The sequence below is a fragment of the Mustela nigripes genome, chromosome 12 (genome assembly GCF_022355385.1).
Source record: "Mustela nigripes isolate SB6536 chromosome 12, MUSNIG.SB6536, whole genome shotgun sequence".
Lineage (NCBI taxonomy): Eukaryota > Metazoa > Chordata > Mammalia > Carnivora > Mustelidae > Mustela > Mustela nigripes.
The window spans coordinates 41,943,654-41,963,778 of NC_081568.1; the positions used below are offsets into that span (position 1 = coordinate 41,943,654).

A 20,125-nucleotide genomic window follows, 5' to 3' on the forward strand; every position below is an offset into this window, starting at 1 on the left:
TTTGACTAGATTTTTCAACATATTAATCCATTCAAGTCCCTCTCTGATGATTCCAACATCCGGTCATATCTGTATATGGCCTTTTTGTTTTTTCTATGAAAAATGAGTTTTTTCTTGCTTGTGTAACTCAAACTTTTTATTGAATGACAGTCACTCGTTATGTAACACACTGAGGTAGACGAGTATTACCTGGAAATGGGTAGATCTGTTCTGTCAGGCTATTTGTGTGGGATTTCATCAATCCAGTCAGAAACTGAGCTGGGTTTGCATTTTGTTGTTGCTGTGGTTGCCTCCAGTGCATTACCGATTTCATATCCTCTAGCATTATTTTATGCTCTAGGATTGGGCTGAAGTACTTTTCTCAAGCCCTCATATGTCACCCTCAGCTGTCAGCTGTCCTGCACATCTGAACCACAGTGGTTAAGTCTCTACAGCCTCGCCTGTCCCTCACCAGCTGTTGTTACTAGCTCCTTGCTAGGTTGGTAGTTGGGAATGGGTTGGGGGTTCCTTGCTTTGGTTCAGCCTCAGTCTTTAGTAGGTCCTTTGTGGCCAGGCCTCGGGAATGGTTTTTCTCCACATTCTTGCCCCTTCTGTCTGTGGCATCGAAACTATGACCGTGTTTGGAGCTGGCCTTGTGGGGGAGTCTTTCCGGTCCTTCCCGCAGTAGTAGAATTTTAATAGTATTGGTTGATAGGGAATCCAGGGGCTCAGGACTGAATCTTGTCCCCTGCCTCCAAGAGTCGTTTTTTTCTTACCATTCTTACCAATGGGTCTTTACCTGTGCCCTGGGAAGACAAGCTTTTCTGTTCCTCCCTGAGTGGCTTGGGTCTTTTTTGCTCCTTATGAGGGAAGAGCCTGGGCAGGAGGAGGCAAGCGCTCCTGCCTTTCCCACAGTAGCAGCAGATCTCTCCTACCTACCTCCAAACCCAGGATGCTCTTTAGAGCTCCAGCACCCTCCCCTCCCTGCGGTCTTTCCCGTGAATAAGTGGTAGAGGTTTTGGGAAAAGCTTGTGAGTACATGCCAGCTCCCTTGGTGTCTTGGGCTCCCAGGGATTTTATACTGTCATGTTAGTCCAAGTTTGGCCTTTTTAACATTGATTTCCTCTTACTTGCCATATGATGGTCAACACTTCTTCCACTCACGCTGGGCTACAGGTGAGCCAGTCTACAAGACTGATCTCTCTTTGGAAGGCTCTGTCCCTCCTTGAAATTCAGGCTATTCGGCTGCTCTGCCACATTAGCTGATAGATGCAGTAAAAGGTATGATTTTATCATCTATCCACCTTTTCTTTTTAAGAGGGACGTGACACTCCTTCCAGATACCTATACCCACAGGCAGAAGTGGAGCTCCTGTGTGACCTCATGGAATGGAATGGAAATGGAATGGAATAGAATGGAAAATAATACCACATGTTCAGATATACCCTTTAAAAACAAGTACAGTGAAAATGAAAGAGTATTTTAGTAAGTAGCTACTCTTTTGTCTGTGGAAGGCTCTGAACTAGAAGTCTAGGTTGAAAAAGAAGTGTTAGATGTTAAAAACATGAGTGTTGATGCTTGCTTAAACAGAAACAGCTAAAAAGCATGAGGAAAGTATTTTCACTGGCTAATTCTGTATTATTTAATGTTACTTTCATTTAATACTTAAAGTCATTATCTTGTGTATTTTTCTCACACTGTGAAATATATTTCACTATGTATGTTCCTGATCGCCAAAAAATGAGGGTAAACAAGTTAAGTATTGCCACTGAGGAAGCAACTCAGCTCTGAGGTTTTTTTCTTTGTCCAGACTGCTCTTTCAATGGAATAAAGGGCAGACGGATGACAAAGGGCCTGAATTTGTCTCTGAAAGTCTGCAATCCAGTAACTGGGCTACACACATACAAAGGCCCACAAAGAAGGAAGGGGTAAATGCACTGAAGAGATACAGGGCTGTGAATCAAGGTCATGTCTAGATGGGAGGAAGGGAGAGCAGGAAAGTAATTCTGGAGAAGGTGCACAAAGAATGAAGCATATTCTAGGTAGAGGAAACACCGCAACAAAAAAGCTCAAGGCAAGTGGGATATTTGGCTTATGACAAAAAGAGACTGTGTATTTAAAAAAAGAAAGAAAGAAAGAAAGAAAGAAAGAAAGAAAGAAAGAAAAAAGGTGCCTGGGTGGCTTCGTTAAGCATGTGCCTTTGGCTCAGTTCATGAGAGCCAGGGAGTCCCAGGATCAAGCCCCACATCAGCCTCCCTCAGAGGGTAGTCTGCTTCTTCTGCTCCTCACCCTACTTATGCTTTATCTCTCTCAAATTAAAAAAAAAAAATAAAGCTAGGGGTGCCTGGGTGGCTCTGTGGGTTAAAGCCTCTGCCTTCACCTCAGGTCATGATCCAAGGGTCCTGGGATCAAGCCCCAAGCCCCGCTTCGGCCTTTCTGCTCGGCAGGGGGCCTGCTTCCTCCTCTCTCTCTGATCTCTGTCAAATAAATAAATAAAATCTTTGGAAAAAAAAAGCTAAAAGATCAACAGCTACATACGTAAGGAAAAGGGTGATACTAATTTATTCAAAAACTATCGCGTGCCTAATTTGTCAGGTGTTCTGGCCTCTGCAGATACAGCAACTTAAAAAAAAAAAAAGATAAAATCCCTGCACTCTAGAGCTTATGTTCTCATGTGATGTGTCAGAATATAAGGTGTTTGTTATGCTGGTGTTTAGTGCTACAGAAAAAAACACAGCCAAGGAGAACAGGGAATGTGTTTAGGGGATGGCCCTTTTTACACCATTAAATACGGTGGTCAGGGAAAGCCTCACTAAGAAATGTTTGGGCAAATGCTTGATTGCGATGAGGGTGTGAGTTATACATGTATCTGGGAGAAGTTTTCTAAGCAGATGGACAACTAGTGCAAAGGCCCTGAGAAGATGCCTGCTGAGGTGACTCGAGAATAGCAGGGACCCATGGGCTGGGATTTATGGAGCACGGGGAAGTAACAGATGAACTCAGGGAGGCAGTGGTTGGGTGGGTTTCGTATCATGTAGGATCTCATCAGCCATTGTAAGGAGTTGTATTTGCTTTGCTCTTCAGCAAGCTAAAAAGCCTAAGTGGAAAAATGCTTTATTCATTCTGGCTGCTGTGTTGAACACTGATTGAAGGGTGGTTTCCAGATCGTTTGGATGCTACTGCAGTAGGTCTGTAAGTCTACGGTGATTTGGCCCAGGACAGTAATTGTGGAGAGGGTATGAAGTGATCAGTTTGAAGACAGAGCTGATAGGATTTGCTGACTTACTGCAGGTGGCACATGAAGAGTCAAGGTTGATGCCAAGATTTTTGTTGTGAGCAACTGAAAGGATACAGTTGCCATTTAGCTAAGGAAGAATGCAGGAGAGGCAGATGTGGTGAGAACATCCACTGTGGTTTTGAACTTTCAGAGACTATTCTAGAGTTGGTATGTGAATTTATTTTTCGGAGAGACAGAGAGTGCACTCGGGAAGGGGTAGAGGAAGAAATCTTAAACAGGCTCTGCACTGGGCGTGATCTCATGCCCCTGAGATCATGACCTGACCTGAGAGTCGGTCGTGTAACTGACTGAGCCACCCAGGCACCCCACTATGTAAATTGAATATGGTCTGAAAACAGTGAGATCACGGTGAGTAAGCAGAGAGAAAAGTGTAAGAAAATGAGATCTGGCACACTCCTTATGAAGAAAAGTTGTCACTGACATAGAAGCAAAACCAGGGGCTTTTGTTCCAGAAACTAAGTCAAGAAAGGTTTTTAAGAAGGGAGAGATCAGCTGCCAGATGCTACTGAAAGATTAAGGAGATAAGGACTGAAAATCAGCCATGTGTTTTAACAGTGTGGAATCTTGGAGAACTTAAAGAGAGCAATTCCGGTAATGTGCTGGGGTGGAATGGGTTCAGGTGAGAACAGGAGGAAAGAAACTCAAGGGTTTTGAAGGAGTTCCGCTGTAAAGGGAGTAGAGATCTGGGGTATCAGCTAAAGAGGAACGTGAGGTCAGTTTCTAAGCTGAGAGAAACCCTAGCACCATGATGGAAAGATGCAGGAGAGCGGAGGGGGAACTGTGTAAGGGACATCCTTGAACAGAGGAGAGGATGAGACCAGCTGCGCTCGGTGGTGGGGCCTGCGTCAGACAGGAGCGCCAGCAGTTCATCTGTAGTACTGGGAGGGAAGGAAGAGGTCCAGGAGGACAGGGGGAGGGGATGGAGGGGCTACCAATAAGGGGTGGGCCATTTTGGGTTATCTGAAAAGATGTCTTGGGGAGCATGGACCTGGGGTAAAAGCTGATGGGGACCTAACAACATGACATTTATATAATGGTTCTGTGAATATGTTTATACGGAACCCAAGCATCACCGACCTCTGTTACAGTGAACTAACTCGATAGGGGCTTTCAGTTTAGTTCGTTTAAAGAAACAGAAGAGGCAGCATACCCCAGTGACCCTCCTACTAACGCTCTTCCCTCCAAGCCAGTCTTCTGACTCTGAGCCATGCTATTCCATTCAGCCCTCATGAAAGCAAATGAAAGACATACTCAAGGTTTGTCTGCTTTATTTCACTACATTAAGTTAAGCTATAAGGCAAAACAGGGGCCTGTAATTCATAAAGATTAAGGAGTGCCTCTCATTCCCAAAAGGGACCAAAAAGGTTTCTTCACAAATATACGTGACATTTATTTAACTCATTACACCTATAAGCACTTTGAACAAAAGAAACCTCAGTGGGCTAATCAAACTACAAATACATATTAACTTAGCTTTATGTTTCCAAAACTGTAGCTTCTAGTGCTAACGACACTGCACTCGCCAGCAGTGGTGCACTGCCTGTGCGCTGCCAATCCTGCACCTGATCTAGTATAAAAAAGCGACAAATAGATTCTGAATTCACCTCCTGCAGGTGTTGAACCGTTTCTACTAATTCACAGAATACTGGCTTGCACTGAGAACTATCTTGAGGAAACAGTAAAACAATGGCTCTGTTATTAATTTGGCTTCTGAGGGAAAAAAAATTCTATGATCAAAAGTGTTTTTGTGTTTCTGTGTTACATGGGGGTGATGAGAGCCATTACTTCAACATTATTACTTTGGGGAACAAACACTAGCTACATGCCGTAAACATACAATATGCAAGTGTGCGTAGTCTGCAAATGTGTAAACACAGGAAGCCATTCTCTCCTCTGACGTCCAGGTCCTCCACAGGCAAGCATGGAGCCATGGCTTCAGAGCAGATTCTTGCACGTAGTGAAATAAAAACCAAGACACCAAAAATTAAAACTATTTCTCTAGTCTGCATATTTGTCCTTACATGACCCCCTGCCCCAACTCCTAAGAGGCTAAACCTTACTTATTACTGTTATAATATTAGAGATATGTGTATTTCCTTCTTATGCTGCAGCATATGTACTACTCTGTGAAACAATGTTTCATTAAGTCAGCTTGACATTTTGAGTAGGATTTAGTGTTCTCTCAAAGGCTTACTAAATATTTTTGTCTTCCAAAGGGAGCTAATAAGTTACTATGTCCTGCCTGTATTCTAGATTACTATATATCTTAATTTCTTTTTTTTTTTTTTACACTAAAGGCTTGAACTTAAAAACAAAACGAGGATAAAAAGGAAATTTCTCTTTTCCCCCAAAATGTGTTGGTTGCTTGCTAATAATACATTTATAGAAAATGTGGTGCAGACAGTGGTCTACTTGGTCAAGTCTCATTTTAGAAAATGCCACAGAAAATTAAGGTTAGCAAGCCAGCTCCAGGATACTAAAAGAAAACAGCATGTGTGCTGTCAGGCAAGTATTCTGGGGTACTAGCTGAACTATTTTGTGTTTTACGATCAAAACAGTCTTATTCAACACACCTTATGATAGATGTTTTAAACTCAGGATGGGAAAAGGTTATCTTAATACCCAGTTTGGGATTCAAGAGATTGTAACTGCTATTTTCCCCTTCAAATCAATGGAAAGAATATTAGTTTGGATCATGCTAAAAGTCTGACCTTTAAAATGTTTTCTGCATTCCAGAAGTGAACTCGTCTACCAAGTTTTCTTTGGCCTCTTTCCAGGTCCCAAATATTTAGAACTTACTGAGTTAAAGAGGCAGAGCAGATGGGAAGGGGAGGGAGTAAAACACAGAAGGGATACCTCCGGATGACAGCATTAACCCCTGGATATTGTGGCAACATTTAAAAGTGAATGGAATTTGCAACCCCTTGGTATGGCATGTGATAGCTTGCTTCTCCAATTCTTAAAAGAAGTTCCATATTCTAATGAGAAAGAAATTTTAAGAGCACCTGATAAATATGCATCCTCTATTTACTCAGAAGACGGCAAATTGGAGTGCCTTAAGAATCTCACAGGTTTTGCCAAACACCACGAAACAAAAGACAGGGTGACAATTCTATTTTTCTGTCCAATGGAAACCACGGCAAGATGGGAGCCACAGGGGCAGGTGAAGGGATGTGTTTAGACTGCTAGATTATAGCTACATGGAATGCGGAGAGCAGCTGGTACACTGACACCAGCACTGGGTCATTAACAGCAGGTCTGCCTTGCAGTTATCATTTTATCTGTGAGACTGTGACCCTTTTTGAGGTCAGACTGGGAGACAGTATGGTCAGTTTCTCGGGTGGCAAATCTAATGCCACTCCAAAGAACAGCCATCCCCTTTCTTGGGAGGGAACTGTGCTGTTGTTATTCGACGTGCAGGGTTCAGTGAGGGAGACAGATTACTAGTATGAACAGAAGTGAGAGCAAGAGGAACAGCAGTTAGCCTGAGTCCCTAATGTCTTGCCAGTGCCCCCACCCTCTGAGGAACAGGATTCAGTAGCGCATGGGTACATTATTACAAACAAGGCTTAATGAAGCAGCGGCTTCCACATGTTAACATGGGTTCATGGTGTCCTTTGCCCCACCAGTGGCACCTTTAAGGAAGAAGCGGGCCCAAGCTGAGTTCCACATGCTGGGTGAGCCAGATGACTTCTGTGCCCTGGTCACTTTCTTCGATGGGGCGGATGGGGGCCGCCAGGTTTTTAAAATCATGCTTCATCTTAAAGCACACGGTCACTTCGCCCTCCTCCCGCTGTGGCGTCACTTTGATGAAAATGCCCACTTTGTTGGCCTTTCTGAAGGCTATAATGCTATGGAAAAAAGTAAGTACAGTGTTGGGTAGGTCACAAGTCAGCCAAGCCACGAAGACTTATATTTTATCTAATGACAAGTTATTACCATCATCTTGTTTATTAGCAATAGAGTTCTTTCAGCAAAATGTCAAACTACCTTTTTAATATTACAAAAGTAAAATACAGTCCTATGTAATTGAAATTCAAATTGGAAAAAAGTTAAGTCTTCCCTTATTTTCCCCTTTAGCACACAGAAAAACTACAAACACTTTGGTTCTTAACCTACCAGGTATTTTTCTACGAGTTTGCACCAACACAAAAGGGACACACTACTTGTTCCGTTAACTTGGTTTTTTCCACTCAGTTTATCACAAATACCTTTCTTCCATGCTGGTATATACAGATCTTCTCCATTCTACTTAATGGCTGCAGAGTATTTTCTTATAGGTTTACTATAACTGGTATATACTAATATTGCCAATTTTCCTGTCATAAACAATGGTGCTGTGAATATCCCTTTACGTTGATCTTTGTGTGCATGTGGTAATGTTTCTATAGGATACAGACTGATATTAACTCAGAACTTTACAGTAGCTTCTAGAACACTATAAAAGTAGTGTTTTTATAAATAAGCTCTGTAAATCAGAAATTTCTGGAATAGAAAAATAATCTTTAGTTGATATTTCCGTTTTGACTTTCTCTGATGTGCACTTCACGTTTGTGCTTTAATAACTTAGCTTCAAACAAAAAGTCTAAGGGCAATGAAACAGAATTTGATCTACTATTCAAATGATACTCCGAGAAAAGTTACTGGATTTAAACATTTACAGAGTATCATATAGTATTTATTTCTAACTATCTGAAAGTGCTAAAAGTGCAATGTGAAGTATAATTAATTCAATTTTTTATTACTCTATCATATAATCTGACTAGAATTTGATATCTCAGATGATCTTTCCAGCAGCTGACCTTGGCTTAACAAATTTCTATATCTAACTAATGTCATTTAAGGATCCACATAAAGCAATGATTACAGAAAATGCCTTTTGTATTGTATTAACTCAATACATTTTGTACTGTAGTAAATAAACCCTTGTAGGATTCATTAAAAAAGAAAAGTTTTCTTTTAAAATTTAAAAATAGTAAGAAGGAAAAAGTGTCTTTCTAGCCTCATTTACCAGGCAACCACTGAACGCTGGGGAGATTTAAAAATTTAAAAAAAAAAAAAAAAAGCAGATTTCTGGTGTACCCCTAGACCTTCCAGAGAGAATCTCTGGGCTGGGGACTGGAACTCTACAGAATGAAACAAAACACTGGTGCTTTCCAAAGTCAACTCAAGTTTGCCAATCATGGTGCTAAACTCATCTTTGCCCTTTATTTTTCCCAGTCATCCCATGTTATTCCTTCTAATTCTTGCTGAGGGAGTTTGGATCATTCGTTAAAAAAACCTTATATGTGGAGCGCCTGGGTGGCTCAGTGGGTTAAGCCTCTGCCTTTAGCTCAGGTCATGATCTCAGGCTCCTGGGATCGAGCCCCACATCGGGCTCTCTGCTCAGTGGAGAGCCTGTTTCCCACTCTCTCTCTGCCTGCCTACTGTGATCTGTCAAATAAATAAAAATCTTAAAAAAAAAAACCCAACACCTTACATGCTCCTTGTGCCAGCATATGAAGCTGTTCTTTTCAGCTCCAAGTCTACCTTCTGCATCTTGCTTTGTGACACAGGATTCTGCCACCCATGTCTCTCTGCTTTGTAGGCTGGCTCCCTGTCAGGTTCATGTCCAATGGAGGGGTTCTAACGGAGCCTAGAAACCTGGAGGGGGAAGTGGCTTGCTCCTGCCTATGAGCTGCCTCTGTGTTTGTGTATATGTGTGTCTGTGTGTGTGTGTGTGGGGGGGGTGTTCCTGTGGGCCTCACTCCAGCAATGGTTCTTCACCCAGGAAGGGACAATACCTGTTGCAGTTTTAGACTGTATCCTAACTGATGTATCCTCATCCAGGCAAAGGTTTGGCTTTTTATTTCTCAGTTTTAGGTAAGACAGAGTCAAATCTATTACTCAAAGGGCAGGTGGGGAGGGTATGTGGAGAAATCTAATGATAAAACTATAGAAGAGAATACTGTATCTTGTAACTATTAAAAACAATGCACTTGAAATTTTTAATTAACAGGGGAAAATATTTGCTACTTAAATGGAAACAAAGATTAGAAACTGCTTACAGAATGATCCCAATGATGGAAGAAATACATAGAAGGACAAAGACCAACAAAATGTTATCAGTGCTCATCTCTGGCAGTGGGATTTTATTTTCCTTCTTCATGGTTTCATATATATATTCTGCAAATTTCTACAGTAATTTTTTTTATAAACAAAGAAAAAAATCACCTTAAAAAATCAAGATTAAAAAAACTGGGGTCTGTAAGTGGACCTCCTACATTAGCTAACTGTACTATGTTGGGGGAGGGGGTCACTAAGTGCTCACTCACTCAGGATCGTCCTGAAAGTCCTGGGGTTCTGCCAACTCATCATACTCCGCTGCTGCATCCTTGCCAGCTAGGACGAGCTCTTTGGGAGGCACCACCACCTGCAGAGTAAAAGAGAGAGGGCTGCCTCAGAATGGGTCAGTCTGTTGCAGGACATTCACTCCACAATATATGACACAGTGGTATACCATCCTAAACATACAGAAGGAAGTTTCAGAAAACAGAGTATTACTTCACTTATACAGAGTTTAAAAACTGTTAGGAACATAGACATTTCTAGTAAAAGTACAAGAACAAAGAACAGTTAAGCAGCAGTCTTCAGACTAAGCCTTATGTTGTAACTAGGCCTCAACTTTGCTATGTCAGAGATTAGCAGGTAATGATGTCAACCGCATTTGTAATTATGGGTACGAATGAGGATGGGAGGTATAAAGAGAAAGATAGCAAGTCTACAAACTGGGGTACACATCAGGCACTTATTTCTGTCTCACAGAAACAGATTATTAGTGTACTAAAAAGAGCAAGGACAGATGAGTGTCATCGCTCTTTGAAAGTGATGCTAATAAGTGAAATCATTAAAAAGCAGAAGGAAAAAAGAAAAAGGAGATAAAGAAATTTCCTACTAATAAGTATTTTTTCAATAATAGCTAATTAAAGATATAGGAATCACTTTTATCAATTTTTGTTGTATCATGCTGAATTATGAGTCAATAATAGATTACCCATTGAGTAAAGTTCTTGATCTAAAATTTCAAATACTAGATGAATCACCAAGTAACAAAATGAAAAAAAGTCACATTTTGTTCATTCAATTAACATTTATAGAAAGTCAAAATCACCTATTTTAATATTTAGTGCTATGTATAGTGTATGTAAGTGGAGGGCATCTAGCGGAAGCACACCAGCATTTAGAAGGGTGTGTTATTTCCTAGGGTCTTGAGGTCTGAGCAGGAGTCAGACAGAGAGATGAGGGTATATATGTCAGGAAATGGCACTCAAGCTAGAAGAAAAGCAGCTGCAATTCCCACCGCATCGGCTTGGAGGATATGCATTAGTATGTAGAATTTAGAGAATGCTAGATTTGGGGATTTGGGGAAAGGTCAATCTGGAAGATCAGATGGGGGGGGACCACTGAGAATTGATTACGCTATGTGAGGAATTTGGATTTTCTCCCTAAGTCAGAGGGATGCCAAATGATCAGTCTGCCATTATCAGAGTTAGATTTTAGAAAGATCACTTTGGAAGCAAGACAGATGACAGGCTGGAATGGCAGTGGGGGTGGATTCCGAACAGGTCAGCAAGGACATTACTGGCACAGTACAGGTAAGAAAGGATGAGATCTTCAAACAGGGCAGTGGCAGTGTGATTGTGCATAAAATAAAACGAAAAACAAAGCAAAACAACAACAACAAACACAGGGGTGACTGCGTGACTTAGTTGGTTAAACACTGCCTTTGGCTCAGGTCATAATCCCAGGGTCCTGGGACAGTTTCGGGCTCCTTGATCAGTGGGGAGCCTGCTTTTCCCTCTGCCTCTGCCTCTCTCTCTCTCTTTTTCTCCTTCTGTCTCTCATGAATAAATAAATAAAATCTTAAAAAAAAAATAAATTTGGGAGGTGAAATCAAAAGAAACTGATGATTGCTTGAAAATGTGGAAATGGAAGACAGTGTGGAGTCCTTTAAGCCAGGTCAAAAGGCCCCTCCAGGAAAAGTCACGGTCCCTCAAAATGCTCCTACCTTAGCAGTGCTGTTGATGTCATCTGGGTCCCCCTCCTCGCACTCCAGCAGCGTCACGTGGGTGAGGTTCTCCACTGGATTCGTAAGCGTCAGGAGGACCTGGCTCTCCTGGGGAAGAGAACAAGCCTCTTTCAGACATGTTCTACTACTGCCACCTAGGTTCACTTTCTTAGTTGCTGTACCACGCATTTCACAAAATCGTCACCTCCTGCCCCTGCTCCCCATTATTCCCGAGCAGTAACACCCACCTCTACATCACTACATTCTCAAAGTGCTTGCAGATTCCTATTCTACTAATTTATATTAGGCTATATATGCCATGGAGTTCCTTAAATTACATGAGGAAATATGGCAGATCCTATAGAAAGGGCCAGGTACTAGACTCAGAAGTTCTGAGGAATGTACATTATCTAAGTGATTAAAGTTTACAACTCTTGCTCCATCCAGTCCTCCACTTAAGGACTCCTTAGCCACAACTTAAGTCTGCTTAGTCTCAAAGTCCTCCTAAAGCATGAGAGCCACAGGATAGCCAGACAGAGAAAAAAAAAATTCATCAGGACTCTAAAAGACTTTTAAGACTTCTTGTCCCATAATTTGCCCTTGTTTGGTACTTTCTTGAGGTTAGCAAAATCTTTCAGATGAACGTGGACTCCATAAGCAGCATGAAAGGAAAGAACAAAAGGGGCTGTTGCAGAATATTCTACACTCATGGTGGGGGTGAGGAGGCATAGATAAGGAACTCAAAGAAGAGAGGGGCTGTGGTAAAGAAATCCCGTTGATTCCTCGTCTCTGATACACGCACGCACATGGGATGTGGAGAGTCTCCTGCTGGAGAAGAGCTAAAGATGTCTGTGGGATAAAACATCTTCCTTCTTTCCCCACCCATGAGTTCATCTTTACATAATCTACATGCTGCTCCTTCTAACCGTATGTCAAAGATGCTGTTGCCAAGAATCCCAGCTTAAAGAAGTTAAAAATCCCAATCCCTTTATGACTTCAAACTTTCTTTTCTTTCCCTTGCTCCTGAATCTCATGCTACATACACATAGCCGCACACACACACACCCGTGCACACACACACACACACACACACACAATTTCTTATCAGTTCTTTATCTTCCTGCTAATAAGCAAAGTACTAACCTTCATGTAGCGAAGGTTGGGAATTGACATGATTCTCACTTCTGGGATATAATTGCTATGTGTGAATAAAAAATATATTAATGTCCATTGAAGTCTCTTAAAATCATTGTTACTTTCCTTTCAAGCGATTTCAGCGAAGATTTCTCCAAGTTAATCAGAACATGTCAGAGAAAAAGAATTTCAAAGAATCATACCATCATAATTAAGAATTTAAGACTTATGAAACCAACGGCTGAGTTCTTTCTGAAATTGTATGTACACTTCTACATAGAGCCTATATATCTGTGTGCATCATGGTAGATATCTTCCTTATGTATTTGTTAGATATATTTTTTTGAGATTTTATTAATTCATTTCTGTAAATCTAAAAGGCAACTGGTTATAGGACCCAAAACTGACTTAGTAACACACTGCAGAGGTTGAAACACACTACCACAAACTTACCAAATACTTTCATAAAGCACTGTGTGCTAGGCAATGTTTTAAACACTTTAACTTAATCTCCACTGTGACTGCATGACAGAGGTGTTATTACCATCACCCCCATTACAGAGATGAAAAAACTAAGCTTGGAAGAAGTAACTTGGTGAATGGTCAGAATTCAAACTCAGGCAGTGTAGCGCCAGGGTCCTTCCCCTTAACCACTGTTTCGCTGCCCAAGAAAGACAACAGAATACTGTACTCACATGTGCTTAGTCTGAACTCAAAATCACCCAGGGTCAAATCTCAGCTTAGTGTTTGTGTACCTTTTCTTTCCTCCAAAGACAACAGACCAGCATTTCTCGACATTCTTGACTGCTGGAAGGACTTATTTTTAATTGCTGCAGAATATTCTACAACCTCAGTGTACTGCAATTTAATCAACTATTTGTTAATGGTTAATCAGTCTGACACTGAAATTGTTTTTAGCTTTTTGCCATTAAGATGGTACAATACACATCTTACATATGTATCTTTAGATACTGGTGGTTTTGTTTCAACAGAATAGATTCCTGAGTTGGTACTGCTGGTTTAGTCTATGTAACTTTGTCTTGACATTCCAGACCACTCTCCAAAAAGACTCTAGCAATCCACAAACCTACCAACAAAGTATGCAAATACATTTCCCCACATGCTCACAAGCACTAAATGCTCTGTATTATTTTAAACTTTTCCTATCAAGTTTCAGCATCTTTCCATGTATTCACTGACCATTTGAAATTCCTCTTCTATAAACTGCCCGTTCAAATCCTTTTGTCCCACTCACATTTTCATCTTTCCAATATGTGGGAATTCTGTCTTCCAGGGACATTAAATTTTTATCTGTCATGGAGTAGCAAATATTCTTTCCTGCTCTATTGTCTGTCTCAGGATTCTGCTGTCAAATATATAAATGTAAAAATATATGTCGATTTTTTTTTTTTTACAATTTATGTTTTTTTTGCTAAGGGTCGGCTATTTTCTTCTTTAGCTGTTTCTGGGTATCCTGCCTTACTAGTTCCCTCTAAGCATTTCTTGCCCTGAAGTCAAGACAGTATTTTCCTAATTTTTCAAAATATTTTTGATAACTAGTTTTCATTCACAAAATTCCCTTCTATTGACAAGTCCCAGTGAATTAACACTAATAATTACTTTTATCCCACTCAATGAACACTGTTGCAGGGATCCTCTTTGATTTGTTCTACTTGGTTATTTTTTTTACTTAATATCTTGGATCATTATCAAAACTAGGTACATTTTAACTTGCAATCAATGACCAGTGTCTCTCTGTCCAATAACTAATTAATAATCACCACCCAGAGACCATACCATCACTGTGTCCCTGATGCAAACACCCTTGATTCTAGGTAATTTGTTTTAAAGTTCATGGTATAGAACTTGAAACCTAACCAGAAAAAACAGCAAGATAATTCTGATGAAGTTTTTCTTTCTTTTTTTTTTTTTTAATCCCAGAGTAAATACATTTTGTTGAAAAAAGTCAAAGAACAATAACTAAAAACACTGATCCCAAAATACTCACACAGCAACCAGCTGGATTTTGAATTTGATAGATGTTGGATTAAATTCTGGCTTGCTCAAATTATGTTCACATTTCTAAAAAGAAAAATTTATAGTATGTATTAGAGGAAAACAAGAAAGAAAACTCTGCTGGATCCATAGAGCTACTAAATTCAGAAGGACAGCACTGACTTGAGTTTTGTTTTGTTTTATTCTGCTATAAGACCGCATGTTCTGATTGCCAAAATTTGCAAAAAAGATGATGCTTTGGACTTCTCTGGACATAAGCAAGAATCTAACAGATACTATACCTTTGCGGTGCTTAATAACTACTGAAATAACAACAACTAACATATACTGAGTACATACTAAGTGTGCTGAACCATATGCTCCTTAAGGGGATTTAAACATGACACTGACTTTGTAAGGTAAGTGTAGGTACCAAAACTGTTATTGTCCCCATTTTACACATGATGAAAATGGGGCACAAGAAGGGTAAAGTCATCTTACCCAACGCCACAGAGCCAGTAAGAATTAAAGCTGGGTCGGCACCTGGGTGGCTCAGTCAGCTGAGCATCGGACTCTTGGTTTAGGCTCAGGTCATGATTTTTGGATCATGGGACTGAGCCCCAAGTTAGGCTCCACGCTCAGCTGGGAGTCTATCTGAGATTCTCTCCCGCTGCCCCCCACCTCATGCTGTCATGCTCTAAAATAAATAATCTTTAAAAAAAAAAAAAAGAATCAAAGCTGGGATTTAAATCCAAGTAGTGTGATTTCATATCCTATGCTTTAAAATACAGTAACAATTTTTTACTTTCTTTAATGGGTACTACATACACTTGGTTAAAAAATTTCTTAACAGTACAAAACAGGGACCGTGTAAAGGTACCCATTACTTGTCCCCTTGTCCTCCTCCCCAGAGTCCTACCAGTATCTGTGTTTTCTCATTAATAGCCTGTGCACATACAAGTATATACACACATTGTCTTTTTTATAATAACAAAAAAAGGGAGTATTTTATATACTCTTTGGCCCTTTACTTTTTTCATTATCTATCTTAGAATTCTATACCAGCACACACAGAGCTATCTCTGTATCTTACTGTAATCATTTCTGTACCTTATTCAACTATACCCACACTGATGGATATCTGTGACGTTTCCATGATTTTGCTACTATAAGAAAGGCAGCAACGAGTAAGTATTCCTGCATATCAGTCATTTCCCATATGTGTTAACTTCTGCTAATCTGGTTAACTATCAAATGGTATTTCACTGCAGTTTTAACAGACATTTCTCTGATTTCTGTAGGAGTATCTTTCATGTTTATTGGCTATTGGGATTTCCTCTGCTGTGACTTTTATGTTAGTATTTATTGGATCTTCATATACTGACTGGAGTATGTTTTCCTTACTAATTTGCTTAAGTTCTTTACATGTTCTGGACACTAATCCTTTAATTATATATCTTATAAATTACTTTTCTCAGGTTATGGCCCATCTTTCCTTTGGAGTGCAGGTACAAGTTTCACTGTGTCAAATATATAGCATTGATTCCTCTACAGTTTGTGCTGATTTGCCTTATTTATGGAATACTCCCTACCCAAAAGTCAAAGATTTTCCTGTCTCCTTCTAGAAGTTTTGCTCTTCATATTTGCTCATTCATGTTTCTAATGTTCCAGGGCACCTGGGTGGCTCAGTCAGTTAAGCATCTGCTTTCAGCTCAGGTCACGATCTCAACGTTCTGGGACTGAACTAGCATCAGGCTCCCTGGTCAGTGAAGTTCTGCTTCTCCCTCTGCCCCTCTCTCTGGCTCATGCACTCTTCTCTAATAAATAAAAATTACCTTAAAAAAAAAAATGAAGTTTCTAATGTTCCTGAAATTGACTTTTGTGAATGGTGTGAGACAGAGACCCAATTTTATTTTCATGTAATTATTTGACCTAGGAAAATCTAACAGGCTATTCTTTCCCCAGTGATATGCAATGCTGCATTTGGTAAATACCAAGTTTTCTCTCACCCATTAGTCTGTTTCTACTTTCTCTACTCCGTTCCAAGTCTGTTAACCTATATAAATGCATATCAAAAAAAATTTTTGTTTATACACACACATACTTGTTTTCCTTCCTGCCCTCCCTTCCTTACACAAAAAGTTGTGTACTTGCCACACACCCTACTTTTTGCATTTAAAAATATATCCCATATTAGTACATTCCTTTTTAGGGTTATAGTACTCACTTCATGGATATACCATAATCTGCACATTTTGTATTTGTGGAAGTCCACCTACCCTGAAGATACATGGATCAATAGGAAACTGCTTATTTACTTTTGATAAATCTGGTGAATTGTACAGCCAACGTGAATCTTGTATAACGTCTTATGAATTTACATATTAAAATTTACTATCATTAATCTCCTTAAAGGAATCAACTTTTTGTTGTATTGCTTTTTTTTTTTTTAAAGATTTTATTTATTTATTTGACAGAGAGAAATCACAAGTAGTCGGAGAGGCAGGCAGAGAGAGAGAGGGAAGCAGGCTCCCTGCTGAGCAGAGAGCCTGATGCGGGACTTGATCCCAGGACCCTGAGATCATGACCTGAGCTGAAGGCAGCGGCCTAACCCACTGAGCCACCCAGGCACCCCTGTTGTATTGCTTTTTTATATTTCACAGTGGTTTTCTGTTGTTCTTTTTTTTTTTTTAAGATTTTATTTATTTATTTGACCGACAGAGATCACAAGTAGGCAGAGAAGCAGGCAGAGAGAGAGGAGGAAGCAGGCTCCATGCCGAGCAGAGAGCCCGATATGGGGCTCGATCCCAGGGCCCTGGGATCATGATCTAGGCCGAAGGCAGAGACTTTAACCCACTGAGCCGCCCCTTTACAGTGGTTCTTAACTCATTAGTATCCTCTTCCTTCATGTTTCCTTGTGCTTACTTTGCTATTCTTTTTCTAACTTCTTGAAATGTCTGCTGAAATCACTCATCTTTTATTTCTTCCTTTCTAATATACAGGTTTACTTCTAGGCATGGCCTTAGCTGTGTCCTATAAGTTTTCCTCTACAGGAATGACTAATTCCTAATTTAATTGCACTCTGATCAAATAATAAATTCTAATAATACCATCTTTTGAAAAATGTTGAGGGGTGTCTGGGTGGCTCAGTGGGTTAAAGCCTCTGCCTTCGGCTCGGGTCATGATCCCAGGGTCCTGGGATGGAGTTCCACATTGGGCTCTCTGCTCGGCAGGGAGCCTGCTTCCCCCTCTCTCTGCCTGCCTCTCTGCCTACTTGTGATCTCTATCTGTCAAATAGATAAATAAAATCTTTAAAAGAAAAAAAAAGAAAAAGGTTGGGACTGACTTTATGACCAGTATACAGTTAATTTTTATAAGTGTACTGTGTATACTTGGAAAGAATGCATATTCTGCAGATAACTGGGTACATGTTTGTTCTCTTGGTTACTAAGCGAAGCATGTTTAATTTCCCCAAATCATGTCTAAAACAATGTAGTTTTCTCCAATGTTTCGGTATTTTGAGTCTACATTATTCAGTGCATATAATTTTAGAACTGTTACATCCTCTTTGTGAATTATTTCTTCCTTTATGAATTATCCCTCCATTTAAAAATTTATTATTTATACAATCCAGCTTTCCCATTTATCTTCACTTCCAATCTTTCTGAATTCTGTTTCTTGTGATTAGCATAGAATGGGCAGGCATTTTGTTGGTTTTCTTATTAGTCTTTTAACAGAAGCATTTACTTCACTGGCATTTATATAAATACTGAAATATCTGGCTGTAAATCTATCTCACTACATGCTTTCTATTTGAACCACCAGTTTTATGCTCTTTTCCCTCTGTTCTTTTTGTACATGGCTTTTATCAAGCTGAGGAAGTTCTGTATTGCTGTTTTGATCTACAAGGTTTCTTTTCCATGTTCTTTTGGTTTTCTTCTACAATGTATTTATTGAAGAAATTCAGTTGTCGGTTTTATAAATTCATAGAGGCTGGATTTTGCTGATGTTTCTTCTTTATTCCTTTCTTTTAAATTATTTTATTACTCCTCTTTGTTGCCTCTCTATCAGCCTGAAAGTCATACATTCTTTCACTACTCTTCTAGGGGTTAGTGCTATGAATTTATTGACCTTCAGGTACCTCATTTTCCACATGTGTAGAACAGGGGTAACAACAGTACCTACATCTCATAGTTGTAAGGATTTTTATCTTGAAAGCATTTAAAATGGTACCTGGATACCCAAGTACATTCTCTATAAGCATATTTTATATTTATTACATTCTGGAAGTTTCGACATTGGCCAGATATCAATGTTTATTTCATTCCTGCTTTTCTCTGGTACAAACGGCAACTCTACAGAATGGAGTAATTACCCGACAGCGCAGGGACCGTTTGATCAGAAGATGTTTGTGACGAGGATAGAGCTGTGAAGCACAGACTGGCTGGAAGTCAGGCTGCAAGAGGCGCTGCTGAAGGGTGGTCACTAGCATGAAAGGCAGAAACCAGGCTTAGTTTACAATGACTCACTCAAAATTAGACTTATGAGATAACACTTGAAACAACACTTCCTTTGTGAACAGTCCTTCCAACACATGAAACAACACTTCCTTTGTGAATAGTTCTTCAAAAAACGACAGAGAAACCTGACATTTTAAAGTTCTTCAAGTGATTATATCTATTTCATTTGTTACTGGATTTATGTTACTACTAACAACCATGACGCCATCAAAAATCTCAAAACTCAGGGCATATTGGTAACAAAAGCAGAATTAGGTGTAAAATAGAAACCAAGGGGAAAAAACGTAAAATATTACCCTCTGTTAAATTTACTGGTCTTGTATAGTAATCTTCAGGTAGAGGTTCCACTTCGTCTACAGCCTGAGCTGGCTCAATCTTTATCTCTTTCTGGTCCTCTCCTTCTTTAAGGCTAAAAGATAAAAAACACTAATTTCTCAAAGGTCCATCTGATCGCCTTCAAAGTCTATAATATCAGTAACTAAAGTATTCTTCTATTGCAGAACATTCTTTCTCTGTTGGGGTCTTTTCTAAGCATGACAATCTTCTTCCCCAGTAGCAAGTGTTTTATGTCACATTCTTCTAATTCATTTGGATACCCGCTTTTCTCCTCAAAGTCATTTAATGTCCAAACTTACGACAGTCCGGCAAGGGTACTGATGGTTGCACCAGCTCGTGGTCGCTGAAGCCTGGTTCCAAGACCATATTTGTCCTAAAAAGAGTTCAGAAATTCCAATTACAAATACTACATTTATATATCCTATTTACCACAAGAAAGACTTTTGGGTGGGCCAGCATGAGAAGCTCAGGGAAATAAGCAAAAAAAAAAAAAAAAAAAAAGCTAATTTGAAAGCTCCTTTTAAAGAAAGTAATTTGTAGCCCCACATCATCTTATTTTTAAAATAATTAGCAAACGCACCAAACATGGAAACTAAAACTACATTAGTAGAGTAAAACTGAACTAAATGATTTTTTTAAAAATCACAAATATCTAAAAATATCTAAGCTATGACTTAGACCAGAACTATGTGAAGTGTCTATGGCAAATGATGAATGTCTTCTTGGAACACCAGCGATCATCTGCTAACTTCTTCAGGGTTAGCAAGAATCATAAAAGAGAACTTACCACTACATGAATAGTGTGTTGCTGTAGGC

At 39.7% G+C, this 20,125-nt stretch overlaps 1 protein-coding gene across 2 annotated transcripts in view; it reads right to left on the minus strand.

Annotated features, from left to right (window-relative positions):
- Positions 1-4,528: 4,528 nt before the first annotated feature.
- Positions 4,529-20,125, minus strand: part of DCTN4 (dynactin subunit 4) — a 30,333-nt gene continuing 14,736 nt past the window's right edge. Inside the window, exons 6-14 of one of the 2 annotated variants that reach the window (XM_059417179.1) lie at positions 20,097-20,117; positions 19,609-19,682; positions 19,270-19,382; positions 18,829-18,938; positions 14,467-14,540; positions 12,468-12,522; positions 11,325-11,432; positions 9,592-9,689; positions 4,529-7,128 (exon numbers count right to left, since the gene is read on the minus strand). In XM_059417179.1, the coding sequence (XP_059273162.1) occupies positions 6,915-7,128; positions 9,592-9,689; positions 11,325-11,432; positions 12,468-12,522; positions 14,467-14,540; positions 18,829-18,938; positions 19,270-19,382; positions 19,609-19,682; positions 20,097-20,117 (867 nt within the window). In that variant the 3' untranslated portion in view covers positions 4,529-6,914. The remainder of the gene's footprint in view (positions 7,129-9,591; positions 9,690-11,324; positions 11,433-12,467; positions 12,523-14,466; positions 14,541-18,828; positions 18,939-19,269; positions 19,383-19,608; positions 19,683-20,096; positions 20,118-20,125) is intronic. The other variant, XM_059417180.1, reaches the window with a different exon arrangement.